Source organism: Oncorhynchus tshawytscha, linkage group LG07, assembly GCF_018296145.1.
Source record: "Oncorhynchus tshawytscha isolate Ot180627B linkage group LG07, Otsh_v2.0, whole genome shotgun sequence".
Classification (NCBI taxonomy): Eukaryota; Metazoa; Chordata; class Actinopteri; order Salmoniformes; family Salmonidae; genus Oncorhynchus; species Oncorhynchus tshawytscha.
Genome location: NC_056435.1, coordinates 44,821,629 through 44,836,155, shown reverse-complemented (window position 1 = coordinate 44,836,155; position 14,527 = coordinate 44,821,629). Strand labels below are relative to the sequence as shown.

General features: G+C 43.8%; 2 protein-coding genes across 3 annotated transcripts; one reads left to right on the top strand and one right to left on the bottom strand.

The window, feature by feature from the left end:
* Window positions 1-15: 15 nt before the first annotated feature.
* LOC112254623 (ruvB-like 1) lies at window positions 16-10,534 on the top strand. 2 transcript variants are annotated; one of them, XM_042324479.1, is made up of 12 exons: window positions 16-339; window positions 546-632; window positions 796-928; window positions 2,798-2,949; window positions 3,033-3,122; window positions 4,127-4,276; window positions 4,494-4,557; window positions 4,760-4,958; window positions 5,127-5,229; window positions 5,342-5,433; window positions 10,065-10,211; window positions 10,380-10,534. In XM_042324479.1, exons 1-12 carry the CDS (start codon window positions 199-201, stop codon window positions 10,402-10,404), a joined length of 1,383 nt encoding a protein of 460 aa, XP_042180413.1. In that variant the 5' UTR covers window positions 16-198; the 3' UTR covers window positions 10,405-10,534. The 2 variants fall into 2 exon arrangements, with proteins under 2 accessions (XP_042180413.1, XP_042180414.1); XM_042324480.1 differs by lacking the exon at window positions 16-339 and having other exon boundaries at window positions 556-632; window positions 726-928.
* Window positions 10,535-11,123: 589 nt separating this feature from the next.
* Window positions 11,124-12,977, bottom strand: mustn1a (musculoskeletal, embryonic nuclear protein 1a). Its single transcript, XM_024427338.2, has 3 exons — window positions 12,678-12,977; window positions 12,392-12,521; window positions 11,124-11,344 (listed from the first exon to the last, which is right to left on the bottom strand). Exons 1-3 carry the CDS (start codon window positions 12,684-12,686, stop codon window positions 11,247-11,249), a joined length of 237 nt encoding a protein of 78 aa, XP_024283106.1. The 5' UTR covers window positions 12,687-12,977; the 3' UTR covers window positions 11,124-11,246.
* Between the last annotated feature and the right edge of the window lie 1,550 nt (window positions 12,978-14,527).

Genomic DNA, 14,527 nt, shown 5'->3' with positions numbered 1-14,527 from the left:
GAACTTTTGTGTTATTTCCTTCAACTTCCTTGGTAACCCACATGGAAACAGTTCTTATAATACCTCACTGAAACAGATCGCATCTGTTTGTTTTGTTTTACCGCGCCAATTCTAAATGTGAATAAATAACGATCAGGAAGGGAGTATTTTTGTTTGCATTTGTTACTTTATTATAAGACGTTCATAAAATACACAGCCATGAAGATCGAGGAAGTCAAAAGCACCACGAAAACCCAGCGCATCGCGTCTCACAGTCATGTGAAAGGACTCGGGCTAGACGATGCCGGGAACGCAAAGCAAAATGCGTCAGGTCTTGTTGGACAGGAGACCGCAAGAGAGGTATTAGCAAACGAGATGCCAAGCTAACTAGTTAACGTTATATCAAAAGTAGGTTACGTTTAGTTATTTAGCTAGCCACTGTATTTCAGAAATCAGGTTTGTATTGCATTTTTCTTAGATGTATTATTTATTTTTCTATTCCTCTTTTTCAATTAAACATATACATATTTTTATGGATGTTCTTTACCTTTGTTTTCTGTCAACAGGCTTGTGGAATCATTGTGGAACTGATCCGCTCAAAGAAGATGTCGGGAAGGGCAGTTTTACTTGCTGGACCTCCCGGTACAGGAAAGGTAGACAAGATGTTACTGCAGTACTTCAATGATGCCCCAAAGTCGTAATTGTGAAATGTCTGATATGCTTACTGTGTCTTCTGGCCTCCACAGTAATAGAAAGAATACAACTTGAGAGACTTTGACCAACCCTACTTTGCACCATCTCATTCCCCCCCTGCAGACCGCCTTGGCTTTGGCTATGGCACAGGAGCTCGGCAACAAGGTGCCCTTCTGCCCCATGGTGGGCAGTGAGGTCTACTCTTCTGAGATCAAGAAAACAGAGGTGCTAATGGAGAACTTCAGGAGGGCCATAGGTGAGGGGCCACTCACAAACACAGGGCCACTGGGAATGGATCACGCACGCTAGTGCTGAGCGAGTTGTGCTTTTTGAGGTAGTTTCAGTTCGATTATGTAAAAAATTATCCCAGTTTTTGATTTAAGTTTCACATTTTTTGGGGGACTTTAAAGCTGCAGTATGTAACTTTTTGGGCGACCTGACTAAATTCACATAGAAATGTGAGTTATAGTCCTATCTTTCTCATTGAAAGCAAGTCTAAGAAGCGGTAGAAATGTTCAATATGCGCTATTTTAGTAGTTCTTCAAAGTAAATAAGGCATACTTTATGACTGCTGAATACCAACTATCAATCACTTAGGTCATGTATTTTACCTCAAAGCAACTGCTCTCTATCCCTCTCGATTATGCATTCTTCTCTCTTTTACGTAGCAGGCGTAAGACCGGACAAGTAGACGTGCAATGGATTATGGTGATTGTAGTTAATTACCACGTTTTAATGTGTGAAACTATACTGAACAAAATATAAACTCAACATACAACAATTTCAAGATTTTACCCAGTTACAGTTCATATAAGGAAGAGAATTGGAATAAATTAATTAGGCCCTAATCTATGGATTTCACATGACTGGGCAGGCCCACCCACTGGGGAACCAGGCCCAGCCAATCAGAATGATTTTTTTCCCCACAAAGGGCTTTATTACAAACAGAAATACTCTTCAGGTTCATCAGCTGTCTGGATGAAATCTCGCAGATGAAGAAGCCGGATGTGGAGGTCCTGGGCTGGCGTGGTTACACGTAGTCCGGTTCGACGTACTGCCAAATTCTCTAAAACGGCGTTGGAGGTGGTTTATGATAGAGAAATAAACATTAAATTCTCTGGCAACAGCTCTGGTGGACATTCCTGCACTCTCCCTCAACTTGAGATGTCTGTGGCATTGTGTTGTGTGACAAAACTGCACATTTTAGTGTGGCTTCTTTATTGGCCCCAACACAAGGTGCACCTGTGTAATGACCAGGCTGTTTATTCAGCTTGTCAGGTGGATGGATTATTTTGGCAAAGGATAAATGCTTACTAACAGGGATGTAAACAAATTTGTGCACACAATTTGAGAAAAATAAGCTTTTCATGCATATGGAACATTTCTGGGATCTTTAATTTCAGCTCATGACACATGGGACCAACACTTTATATATTGCTTATATTTTTGTTCAGTATATGTAGAATATTGACCTGTTGGAAATTATAACTCCCTACTACATTGCACAGTTTGGTCTTGATCTGATTTATCTCAATTGGAGACCAGATAAAGCTGCACCCTCCATTCCCCTGCTGCACCACCATCAGAATAGACTCCAGAGCCAGGTGTTCTCCTCCTGCTGGACAGAAGCAGGACTCGGGGAGGGTATCAGTGTGGCTGACACTGGGGAGGATGGCCTTGGAGAGGGATTGGGGGAAGGGGTTTGTTGGAGTGTTGACATTACCTGTCACAGAGAAGGAAATGGAGCGTGGGTTGAGAGCGGAGTGGTGGTCAGCACCCTCACCCCACAGAACACACAAGTTTAACGATGGAGGAAAATGGCAGGATACATTCTGAGCCTGTCGACACCCCCCTGATAAGAGCACTCTGACAGATGGTCTCTCCCTCAGAAGTGTGCCCCCCCCCTGCCACTCACACACTGGGAGGCTGTATGCAGGAGGAACAAGGGCTACAGTGTGATCACATTACAAAGAGAGAGGACCATGCACTGTACACACAGTTTCACAATCTCCATCAAATGATCCACCAGGTAGACCAAAGGATGTGGCATTTTTTATTGATTCAAGAGGGTAAGGCTTTACAGAGTCTTCATTCATTGTGTGTGATCCTGTCCTCCCTCCTCCAGGGTTGCGTATTAAGGAGACCAAGGAGGTGTATGAGGGGGAGGTCACAGAGCTGACCCCCTGTGAGACAGAGAACCCCATGGGTGGTTATGGGAAGACCATCAGCCACGTCATCATTGGACTGAAGACCGGCAAGGGCACCAAGCAGCTCAAGGTCAGGCACGAGTCAGAGGCTAGACCAGTCCATGTAGAAGTTGCCCATGTGTCTCACTGTCTGTCTCTGTGTTGTTTTTGTAGCTGGACCCCAGTATTTATGAGAGCCTGCAGAAGGAGCGTGTGGAAGCGGGAGACGTCATCTACATTGAAGCAAACAGTGGCGCCGTCAAGGTATCAGTACACTTCCACTTATTACAGTGCACTTCTATACAAACACTCGCTTTGGAAAGGCTCCCATACACAAATTACACATTTGCAATGGCTTAAACGTTTAAGTCCAGAGTAATTGTAAACGGAGTAAGTAGATAAACTAACAAACAAGTACACAAACTAAGAATACCCCCCCAAACGAAACAGCACTAAAAGAACAGTGCGCTATCCTCCTGGGCCAGTCCTTCATGCCGGCTCTGTTTCATCTCTCTACTGTAGGCATTCTCCAGCTCTTCATCGCCCCTGGGTTTTATTCTCCATATCTCTCCATCTCTCCTCCGCTTCCTCTGTTCTGGTGGACAGCCTCATGGCATAGTTTGACGCTTGTGTTGACGGCTTCTTTAATCGGTGCAGGTGGGCCGAGGGTGTAGGTGGGACGGGGGGGACAGGTGGCTGGGGGCCTTACATTTGTTGCTGTTGACAGGCCCCAGAGGACCCTCCCTGACTCTTTCATCCCCCCCTCTTTCATGCCTTCCTTGAGATGGCATGGAGTCCAATCATACACCTGCTCTCACTCCTCCCATCCCTTCTTTTTGTTCCCCTATGAAGTGATTGGCCTAGTTTCAGCCACCTGACCACCTTTGATGGGATTGGCCTAGTTTCAGCCACCTGACCACCTCTGATGAGATTGGCCTAGTTTCAGCCACCTGACCACCTCTGATGAGATTGGCCCAGTTTCAGTCACCTGACCGCCTCTGATGGGATTGGCCTAGTTTCAGTCACCTGACCGCCTCAATGGGATTGGCCTAGTTTCAGTCACCTGACCACCTCTGAATGGGATTGGCCTAGTTTCAGCCACCTGACCACCTCTGAATGGGATTGGCCTAGTTTCAGCCACCTGACCACCTCTGAATGGGATTGGCCTAGTTTCAGCCACCTGACCACCTCTGAATGGGATTGGGTTAATATTTGATGCCTGTGTTCTGTGTTGAACCATTCCTTCCATGTGTGTGGGGTGTGCACAGAGACAAGGTCGGTGTGACACATTTGCCACAGAGTTTGACCTGGAGGCTGAGGAGTACGTGCCGCTGCCTAAGGGGGACGTCCACAAGAAGAAAGAGATTATCCAAGACGTCACGCTACACGACCTGGATATTGCCAATGCTAGACCACAGGTACACAAACACACACACACACACACACACACACACACACACACACACACACACACACACACACACACACACAGTCTCCCTAGACCCTGATTCAAGTGAATATGAGACTGCACTGCAAATATACACTTAGAAAATAACTGTTGATTGAAAAATAATTATGCACAAACAAAGACACACTTGATCTTTGGTTGTTAAAGTGAGGTTCCTGTCCTCTCAGGGAGGTCAAGATATCCTGTCTATGATGGGACAGCTGATGAAGCCCAAGAAGACTGAGATCACAGGTAAGACCTGAAGCACGTAACCTAACTTTTTTAAACTCACAACCCTAGTTCTATCCTTGTAGTAATAGCAGCTTGTACATTCAACCCCCCTCCAATAAGCATCATTCAAAAGAACCCCACCCTTTCTGCTCTGTCCTTGCCTTTTGATTGGCTCCCTTGCTTGATCCCTGGCTCTTCATTGGCTCTTCATGCTGTACATTAGACAAGCTGCGAGCTGAGATCAACAAGGTGGTAAACCGCTACATTGACCAGGGTGTGGCTGAGCTGGTCCCTGGGGTGCTGTTTGTGGACGAGGTGCACATGCTGGATATCGAATGTTTCACCTACCTGCACCGAGCTCTGGAGAGCACCATCGCACCCATCGTAGTATTCGCCTCCAACAGGGGCAACTGCCTCATCAGGTGGGTGGGTGGGTGGGTGCTAATGTGCATGAATGTGAGTTACTCTGACAGTTTGTTTTGGAACTTATAAAGTTGCACACTCTAATTATGCTCCCAAACATGTTAGGGTTACAGCAACCTATTACCCTGTTTACTAACCTTTCTGTTGTGTGGTTGGTTGGTTATCAGGGGGACAGAGGACATCAGCTCTCCTCATGGCATTCCCCTGGACCTGCTGGACAGAGTCATGATCATCCGCACCATGCTCTACACACCGCAGGAGATGAAGCAGGTGTGTGTGTTATGTCTGAGATGGCATTCCTACATATGAAGTGTGTATGTTAATATATGAAGTATGTGGTCACTGTAGCGTGATGCTGACAGCGTGTGTGTGTTCTCTGTAGATCATTAAGATTCGTGCTCAGACTGAGGGGATCAACATCAGTGAGGAGGCCCTCAGTCACCTGGGAGACATCGGAACCAAGACCACACTCCGGTAACACTCACCAGTCGGTTACTCTGTGCATGTGTGCTCACTCCACTGTCTCTAGTGCAGTGGTCTCCAACAGCTAGGAGTAGCTCGCAGCCCAGCTAGGAGTAGCTCGCAGCCCAGCTCTTGATAAATCACTCAATGTTTTCATTGAATCAGTTTGGATATTTGGTAACAATTAGGCTGGGAAAATGTTAGCTATGTTGAGATGAGTCCTAATGATTATCTTTATTATATATAGTTTGCTCACATATTAGCTGATCAAAACATTTTGCTAGCATGTTATGTAGCTTAAAAGAAAATTCCATCCCAAAACTTGCCCAGCCAGAGATCAATTATCCAAATGTACAGATGGAGATTAATTGAAACAAAATCGCATTGATTGATAATCAGACATGTCACAGGCAGTTGGTCGGGAGAAGGATGGGCTACTACACGAGTTATGAGCAAAATCTACTTGTAAAAGGAAAACTCCACCCAAAAAACATATTTTGATGTTTCATTAGTCTATTGTTGGCATAGTCACAAACTGTTTTGCTTGTCAGCAATCAAGCTTTCAAAATAGGTAACTCTGAAAATACAGAAATCATCCCTGTATGGAGATGATTATTTTTAAAGTTACATACAGTATCTTGAAAACAAATCTAAAATGTAAAATAATGGAATTAAGAAATGTTAGAACGAGCAATGTCAGAGTCCGGCGTATAAATATGTGATGGAATGTGTACTATATATTCTATCCATCCTGTTTATATCTGAAGAATACATAGAATAGTATATGTACAGCAATAGTTGAATAGGGTGGACTTGACTAGAATACAGTATTCGGCATTCAGAAAGTATTCAGACCCCTTGACTTTTTTCCATATTTTGTTACGTTACAGCCTTATTCTAAAATGTGTAAAATAATTTTTTCCCGCATCAGTCTACACACAATACCCCATAATTACAAAGCAAAAACAGATTTTAGACATGTTTGCAAATATATAACATTTTTAAAACAGATACCCTATTTACATAAGTATTCAGACCGTTTGCTATGAAACTCGAAATTGAGCTCAGGGGTGCATCCTGTTTCCATTGATCATTCTTGAGATGTTTTTACAACTTGATTGGAGTTCACCTGTGGTAAATTCAATTGATTGGACATTATTTGGAAAGGCACACACCTGTCAGTAAAAGGCACATGACCGCCCGCTTGGAGTTTACCAAAAGGCACCTAAAGACTCTGACCATGAGAAACCAGATTCTCTGGTCTGATGAAACTCTTTGGCCGGAATGCCAATGGTCACATCTGGAGGAAACCTGGCACCATCCCTACGGTGAAGCATGGTGGTGGCAGCATCATGCTGTGGGGATGTTTTTCAGCGGCAGGGACTGGGAGACTAGTCAAGATCGATGGAAAGATGAATGGAGCCAAGTACAGAGAGATCCTTGAGCACTCAGGACCTCAGACTGGGGCAAAGGTTCGCCTTCCAACACGACAACGACCCTAAGCAGACAGCCAAAACAATGCAGGAGTGGCTTTGTGACAAGTATCTGAATGTCCTTGAGAGGCCCAGCCAGAGCTCGGATATGAACCCGATCTAACATCTCTAGAGAGACCTGAAAATAGCTGTGCAGCGACGCTCCCCATCCAACCTGACAGAGCTTGAGAGGATCTGCAGAGAAAAATGGGAGAAACTCCCCAAATACAGGTGTGCCAAGCTTGTACCGTCATACTCAAGGCTGTAATCGCTGCCGAAGGTGCTTCAACAAAGTACTGAGTAAAGGGTTTGAATACTTATGTAAATGTTATATCTGTTTATTTTTTTTAAATAAATTTGCAAAAGTTACTACAAACCTGTTTTTGCTTAGTCATTGTGGGGTATTGTGTGTAGATTGAGGGGGGGAAGCGATTTAATACATTTTAGAATAAGGTTGTAACGAAAATACATTTGGAATAAGTCAAGGGGTCTGAATACTTTCTGAATGCACTGTACATATGAAATGGCTAAAACAGTATGTAAACTTTAGACGTGGAACACTGGACACTTTAATATGTACATAGGACAGCAGCCTCTAAAGTGCAGGGTTGAGTAACCGGGTGTTAGCCGGCTAGTGGTGACTATTTAACAGTATGACGGCCTTGAGATGGAAGCTGTCCACCTCCTCCCAGCTGCCCACTGCACTGAGGCTAGGTAACACGGTCACCACCGATAAACCCATGATTATCGAAAACTTCAACAAGCATTTCTCAACGGCTGGCCATGCCTTCCGCCTGGCTACTCCAACCTCGGCCAACAGCTCCGCCCCCCCCGCAGCTACTCGCCCAAGCCTCTCCAGGTTCTCCTTTACCCAAATCCAGATAGCAGATGTTCTGAAAGAGCTGCAAAACCTGGACCCGTACAAATCAGCTGGGCTTGACAATCTGGACCCTCTATTTCTGAAACTATCCGCCGCCATTGTCGCAACCCCTATTACCAGCCTGTTCAACCTCTCTTTCATATCGTCTGAGATCCCCAAGGATTGGAAAGCTGCCGCAGTCATCCCCCTCTTCAAAGGGGGAGACACCCTGGACCCAAACTGTTACAGACCTATATCCATCCTGCCCTGCCTATCTAAGGTCTTCGAAAGCCAAGTCAACAAACAGGTCACTGACCATCTCGAATCCCACCGTACCTTCTCCGCAGTGCAATCTGGTTTCCGAGCCGGTCACGGGTGCACCTCAGCCACGCTCAAGGTACTAAACGATATCATAACCGCTATCGATAAAAGACAGTACTGTGCAGCCGTCTTCATCGACCTTGCCAAGGCTTTCGACTCTGTCATCACCATATTCTTATCGGCAGACTCCGTAGCCTCGGTTTTTCGGATGACTGCCTTGCCTGGTTCACCAATTACTTTGCAGACAGAGTTCAGTGTGACAAATTGGAGGGCATGCTGTCCGGTCCTCTGGCAGTCTCTATGGGGGTGCCACACTCTTTTCTCTGTATATATCAATGATGTTGCTCTTGCTGCGGGCGATTCCCGGATCCACCTCTACGCAGACGACACCATTCTATATACTTCCGGCCCGTCCTTGGACACTGTGCTATCTAACCTCCAAACGAGCTTCAATGCCATACAACAATCCTTCCGTGGCCTCCAACTGCTCTTAAACGCTAGTAAAACCAAATGCATGCTTTTCAACCGTTCGCTGCCTGCATCCGTTCCGACCTTGAATATGTGGACATCTATAAGTACCTAGGTGTCTGGCTAGACTGTAAACTCTCCTTCCAGACTCATATCAAACATCTCCATTCGAAAATCAAATCAAGAGTCAGCTTTCTATTCCGCAACAAAGCCTCCTTCACTCACGCCGCCAAACTTACCCTAGTAAAACTGACTACCCTACCGATCCTCGACTTCGGCGATGTCATCTACAAAATTGCTTCCAACACTCTACTCAGCAAACTGGATGCAGTTTATCACAGTGCCATCCATTTTGTCACTAAAGCACCTTATACCACCCACCACTGCGACTTGTATGCTCTAGTCGGCTGGCCCCCGCTACATATTCATCGCCAGACCCACTGGCTCCAGGTCATCTGCAAGTCCATGCTAGGTAAAGCTCCGCATTATCTCAGTTCACTGGTCACGATGGCAACACCCATCCGTAGCACGCGCTCCAGCAGGTGCATCTCACTGATCATCCCTAAAGCCAGCACCTCATTTGGCCGCCTTTCGTTCCAGTTCTCTGCTGCCTGTGACTGGAACGAATTGCAAAAATCGCTGAAGTTGGAGACTTTCATCTCCCTCACCAACTTCAAACATCTGCTATCCGAGCAGCTAACCGATCGCTGGAGCTGTACATAGTCTATCGGTAAATAGCCCACCCATTTTTACCTACCTCATCCCCATACTGTTTTTATTTATTTACTTTTCTGCTCTTTTGCACACCAATATCTCTACCTGTACATGACCATCTGATCATTTATCACTCCAGTGTTAATCTGCAAAATTGTAATTATTCACCTACCTCCTCCTGCCTTTTGCACACAATGTATATAGACTCCCCTTTTTTTCTACTGTGTTATTGACTTGTTAATTGTTTACTCCATGTGTAACTCTGTGTTGTCTATTCACACTGCTATGCTTTATCTTGGCCAGGTCGCAGTTGCAAATGAGAACTTGTTCTCAACTAGCCTACCTGGTTAAATAAAGGTGAAATATATATATATTTTTTAAATGGCATATGTAACAGCAAACACATCCCTAGACCAGCAAAATCCTCTCTTGCAAAATGCACAATTAAAGGGGTATTAATACTCTAATCTGAATTTGTTCTTTTTTTTTCAGCACGCAAAAATTGTATTCCTATGTGATTTAAGCATTGAGATGAACTCCAAACATCCAATTTCTTGTTTCTCTATGAATAGTTGTGATTTTGAGTGAAAATCCCACCAAAAATCCCCAAACCAGGAAAAATAACAGAGAAAATACAAAGAGTGCCTATTTGAATGCTAGGGGAAAAAATTAAGTAGCTCTTGACATATTTCATAATTCTAAAGTAGCTCTCATGCTAGAAAAGGTTGGAGAGACCCATACTCTGTGTGTGTGTGTGTGTGTGCGTGCGCGTGCGTATTGACTCACCCACCCCTCTCCTCCTCTATCAGGTATGCGGCTCAGCTGCTGACCCCAGCCAGTCTGTTAGGCAGAGTCCAGGGGAAGGAGGGAGTAGAGAGGGAGCAGGTGGAGGAGATCAACGAACTCTTCTACGATGCCAAGTCCTCCGCTAAGATCCTCCAGGACCAGCAGCACAAGTACATGAAATAAAGAACTATCGTCCACTTCCTCCACCATTCTCTACCTCCCTTCATCCTCACTTTCTACCACAAGGCATCAAATGTCTGTAAACCCTGACAGTCTCTTTCTCTCCTCGTTCTCCTTCATGTAATGTTCATCCTGCTCTCTTGTTTCTCTCATTCCAGCCTTCCTCTCATCCTTTTGTTCTGAGCCCCCATCAAGCTGCCCCATCTGTGCATCATCCACTGTAGTAGTTTGTTACGTTCAGATAAATACATTGTTATAAAGGTTCTATGCGTGTTAATAAAATTAGATTTTTTCAATAAAACTGAAAACTTAATATGTCATTTTTGCTTTCAGACGTATCAGAAACACTAGCTAGAGTTAACTGATACAGTACAGGACTGGGAATGGCAAAGAGATGCTCCTTAGCATAATGAAAACATCCACTTCTCAATGAACACCGAAAGTGTATAGCTGAACAGCACCAATATGTATTTTGGGGAATCATTATTTTTTTTTACCCCTTTTTAGTGATATCCAATTGGTAGTTAGCCTTGTCCCATCACTGCAACTCCCATACGGACTCGGCGAAGGTCGAGAGCCATGCGTCCTCTGAAACCGACGTCAGCGTGTGTGCGCCCGGCCGCCACAAGAACTCAAGAGCGTGATGGGACAAGGACATCCTAGCCAGCCAAACCCTCCCCTAACCCGGACAACGCTGGGCCAATTGTGTGTCGCCTCATGGGTCTCCCGGTTGCGACAGCCCGGGATCGAACCCAGATCTGAAGTGACGCCTCTAGCACTGCTGCGCCACTCGGGCGGCCCAACTCAAATATATTCACACACAACCAATACAGCCTACTCAACTGACATCCAGTTAATGCCCACTTAAACTCCTTTCTTAACAATCAAGACTCCTGACAGAATGAGGGTTCAAGCTTTTTATTAAAAAGTTAAGAAGTACTTGACCAGAAGGCCCATTCAGTCACACAAGTGTGGTTTTAAATATAGGCTAGGCTGGAGTATAAGAAGTGGCTTTACTGCCTCTGCTACTTCTTGATTTGTCGAGCCTGGGGCTTGTTGATGGCGGTCTCTCTCCCTGAACGCACTCCACTGAACACAGAAGGGGCGACTTTACCCGCACGCTCTGTGAACACAACACAGATCCATCCATCACTCTGAAGTCAGGTCGCTACAGTCGAAGAGCTATGTCATACAGTAGATATGTATAAACATCCATAGTTCATGCAGCAGGGAGATGGGCAGTGTGTTTGACAGTCTTGAACATCCTCAACTGCGCTGTATATGGAGTGGAAACTTCATCACAGTAAGGAACGCCCTTCTCTAATCACTAACTCCCTCTCTTGTTCAATAACACTGGCTTTGTTTAGAAAGGCAGCTCAATTCTGATCTTTTGACAGATTAGATCTGATGTGAAAAGATCTGTGATTGGTCAAAAGAACAGTTAATGGAAAAAATATCAGAATTGGGCTGCCTGTTTAAACACAGCCCAGGTTCTCTACATGTATACTTGTATGTAAACTTATTTCCAAATCTTAAAGGAGCAATCAGCAGTTGCTACCTCCATTCTTAGACTTAATATGTACCCATTGATTATTGAAGAATATAACTTAGAAATGTCTGAAGCTTAATTCAACTGTCATATCCCATAATAAACCATAATAAGTTGTTTTATTAAAATGTTTGTAAACAAATAAATGCAAACAAACACTATATAGCCTCAACAGGATTCAATCTATAATTTCGATATGTATTAGCCAGTCCTTGCATCCATAGCTCTATATATGAATTGAGATTTGTTACATTTCAGCCCCATCCCTCAACCTTCTACAGAAACGGGTGGGGAGTATATTTTGTTATAGTGTCAACTGTTGATTGCCGCTTTAAATCCACCACAAAAACGACAAACAGATTTCAGAGGTTTTTAAATATATACTCCTGCCCCGTAGACTTACCCCAAACCAGGGTTTCCCAAACTCCATCCTCAGGATTCCAAAGGGGGCACATTTTGGTTTTTGCCCTAGCACTACACAACTGATGAAAATAATCAGATAATCTTCATTCTTTGATCATTTTAGTCAGTTGTGTTAGGGCAATAAAACCAAAATTGCACCAAGTTTGGGAAACGTTGCCCTAACCCCATTGTCATGCCAATAAAAGCGGCACTGCTCACCGCACTCATCCATCACTTCTATGGTCTTGCCCTTCAGCTTTCCTTTGAAGCTCAGCTTATCCTTCGCTCCGATCAGATCCTCCTCGCTCACCTCAGGACGCTTCAGCTGTCCCTCCTCCCCCTCTTCAGGCTGGAGAAGAAGAGAGGGAAGAATTGGAATGCTGAAGAAAAGTTCCCATGTAGAGTTCTCCAGTAGGTTTACTAAGCAGGAACTTTCTAGGCAAGTTTCAGTGAGATCATGTCATAACTCTACATGTCCCTCCCTAGTCCAGCACTGTAGTCTTACCTGAGACATGGTGACTGACTGAAGTAGTGGATGATCCTCCTGGATAAAGACTGTTGTGGTCAGAATGACTGCGGCGCTCTCTTTCTCCCTCTCTGCAGTGCAGGCCAACACACACACTGTAACTCTCCAGTGAGCTGTAACTCTGTCTGCAGGCCCAGTAGATGACTCAGTGGGTCAGTGGACTCCTCCCTTCTTTCTTCTCTCTCACGTTCTCTGGGTCTGTTTGTTCTCAGGGTGGTGTATCATTAGGGAGTGAATGACGTGATCTGCTCTACAGTTGGAACGATCTTGCCTTCTTTTAAAGCAACTCCTCAAGGACGAATAAAAGATCACAAATCAAAGTCTACAACTCAACTCCTCCTCCACTATGACAACATTCTGTCATGGCCCTCCTCCTTTTCTCCTGTCACTAGGCCAAAATTGAAATGAGATCAAGACTTCTTTCAATCCTCAACAATAACAATCTAAGGAACCAATCTAACCCTTACACTCATCAATGGATAGAAGAGACCCTACAGTCAAACAGAGCAACACTTTACCATGCATATGTCCATATCACAATCATTCAATGGACAAACAAATAACATGGGCAGAGAAACAACTTACATGGCAACAGAGGTATGTCTCATTCCCTCCCCTTCCTTCCTTTGTTCTGTCATTATGTCGTTCATCTAAACCTCTTCAGAAAAATGGGGGGGGGGCTGACAGAAGTCCCATATAAAACCTAGTAGGATCTTTAATTAACATTGTGAATCATGAAGAGAGCAGCTGGAGCTACAGAAGGCTGTTTCCACCTTACATCTCCCTCTAGACATTTGAAAGCCAATACAATATACTCATGCTATCATTCTCAGGGCTGCTAGGTAATGGTTTTCAAAGGTGGACCCTAGCTTTACTAAATATGAATGAGATCATTCAGTGAAGATTGGGATTAAACAAATGACACAATACAGGAAATATAAGAAAATCAGTTTATAATTTTATGAGTTTCAAAAGCAATAACTTTTAATAATGATCATTCTGTAAACATATTCACATTGGAAACATCCACAAACCAATAATAACCATTTACATTTTTGATTGTTTCACGAGAAATCCCTTTAGTTTACATCAACGGCCAACACTTATATTCAACATGAGCAACAGGTTGTGTAAAATCAAGTGTAATCGATATAGTGTATAGTGAACAAGAATGACAGCCCTGAATGAAAAACCAAGCTGATGTGGAATGTGAAAACAGATACATAAATAACAGAATGTCTCAAACATGGCACAACATTTTGTTTTTCAACAAAACCAACCTAAACCATATGCAGAACTAACAAAAATGTCATTTTACATAGAACCTTACCTGTTCAGCTTTGCCTTCAGTACAGTTAATTTTTAGATATAGCATTAGTGTATCATATTATCCTCAAAAACATGACATAAATCAAAACAATAAAGACATGTTTTAGCCTACTCAAAGCCATCTACAGAAAGCTTCTCGAGCATAGTTTATATTTAATCTTTAGAAATACCTGTAAAAACACAAGTTCATACTTTGATCAAGCTGCAATATACAAGAGCTAAAATGACAGACAGGTCCTCAACAATCTATAAAAATATTTGTATGAACCGAGATGTCAATAATTGTTAGGACCATCTTATAATGCTGTCGTACACCCCATGGCCACAGAACGAGTGACTTACTATACTACACACAACTAAAGTGACAATCATCATAGTCATCATAAAGACAAAAGTTTAAGAACAGCCTAACCCCTTGAGAATCTAATAGGATGCATTTAAAATGCAATGAATCACAATCCAATGGCCGATTTCACAGAGATTAAGACTAATCTTGGACT

Coding starts and splice junctions, on each gene's coding strand:
- LOC112254623 (XM_042324479.1), top strand. CDS start 199: ATGAAGATCGAGGAAGTCAAAAGCACCACGAAAACCCAGCGCATCGCG. Junction 3,123..4,126: donor CAAACAGTGGCGCCGTCAAG/GTATCAGTACAC, acceptor GGGTGTGCACAG/AGACAAGGTCGGTGTGACAC. Junction 5,230..5,341: donor CACCGCAGGAGATGAAGCAG/GTGTGTGTGTTA, acceptor TGTTCTCTGTAG/ATCATTAAGATTCGTGCTCA.
- mustn1a (XM_024427338.2), bottom strand. Junction 11,345..12,391: donor AGAAGTGATGGATGAGTGCG/GTGAGCAGTGCC, acceptor TTGTGTTCACAG/AGCGTGCGGGTAAAGTCGCC.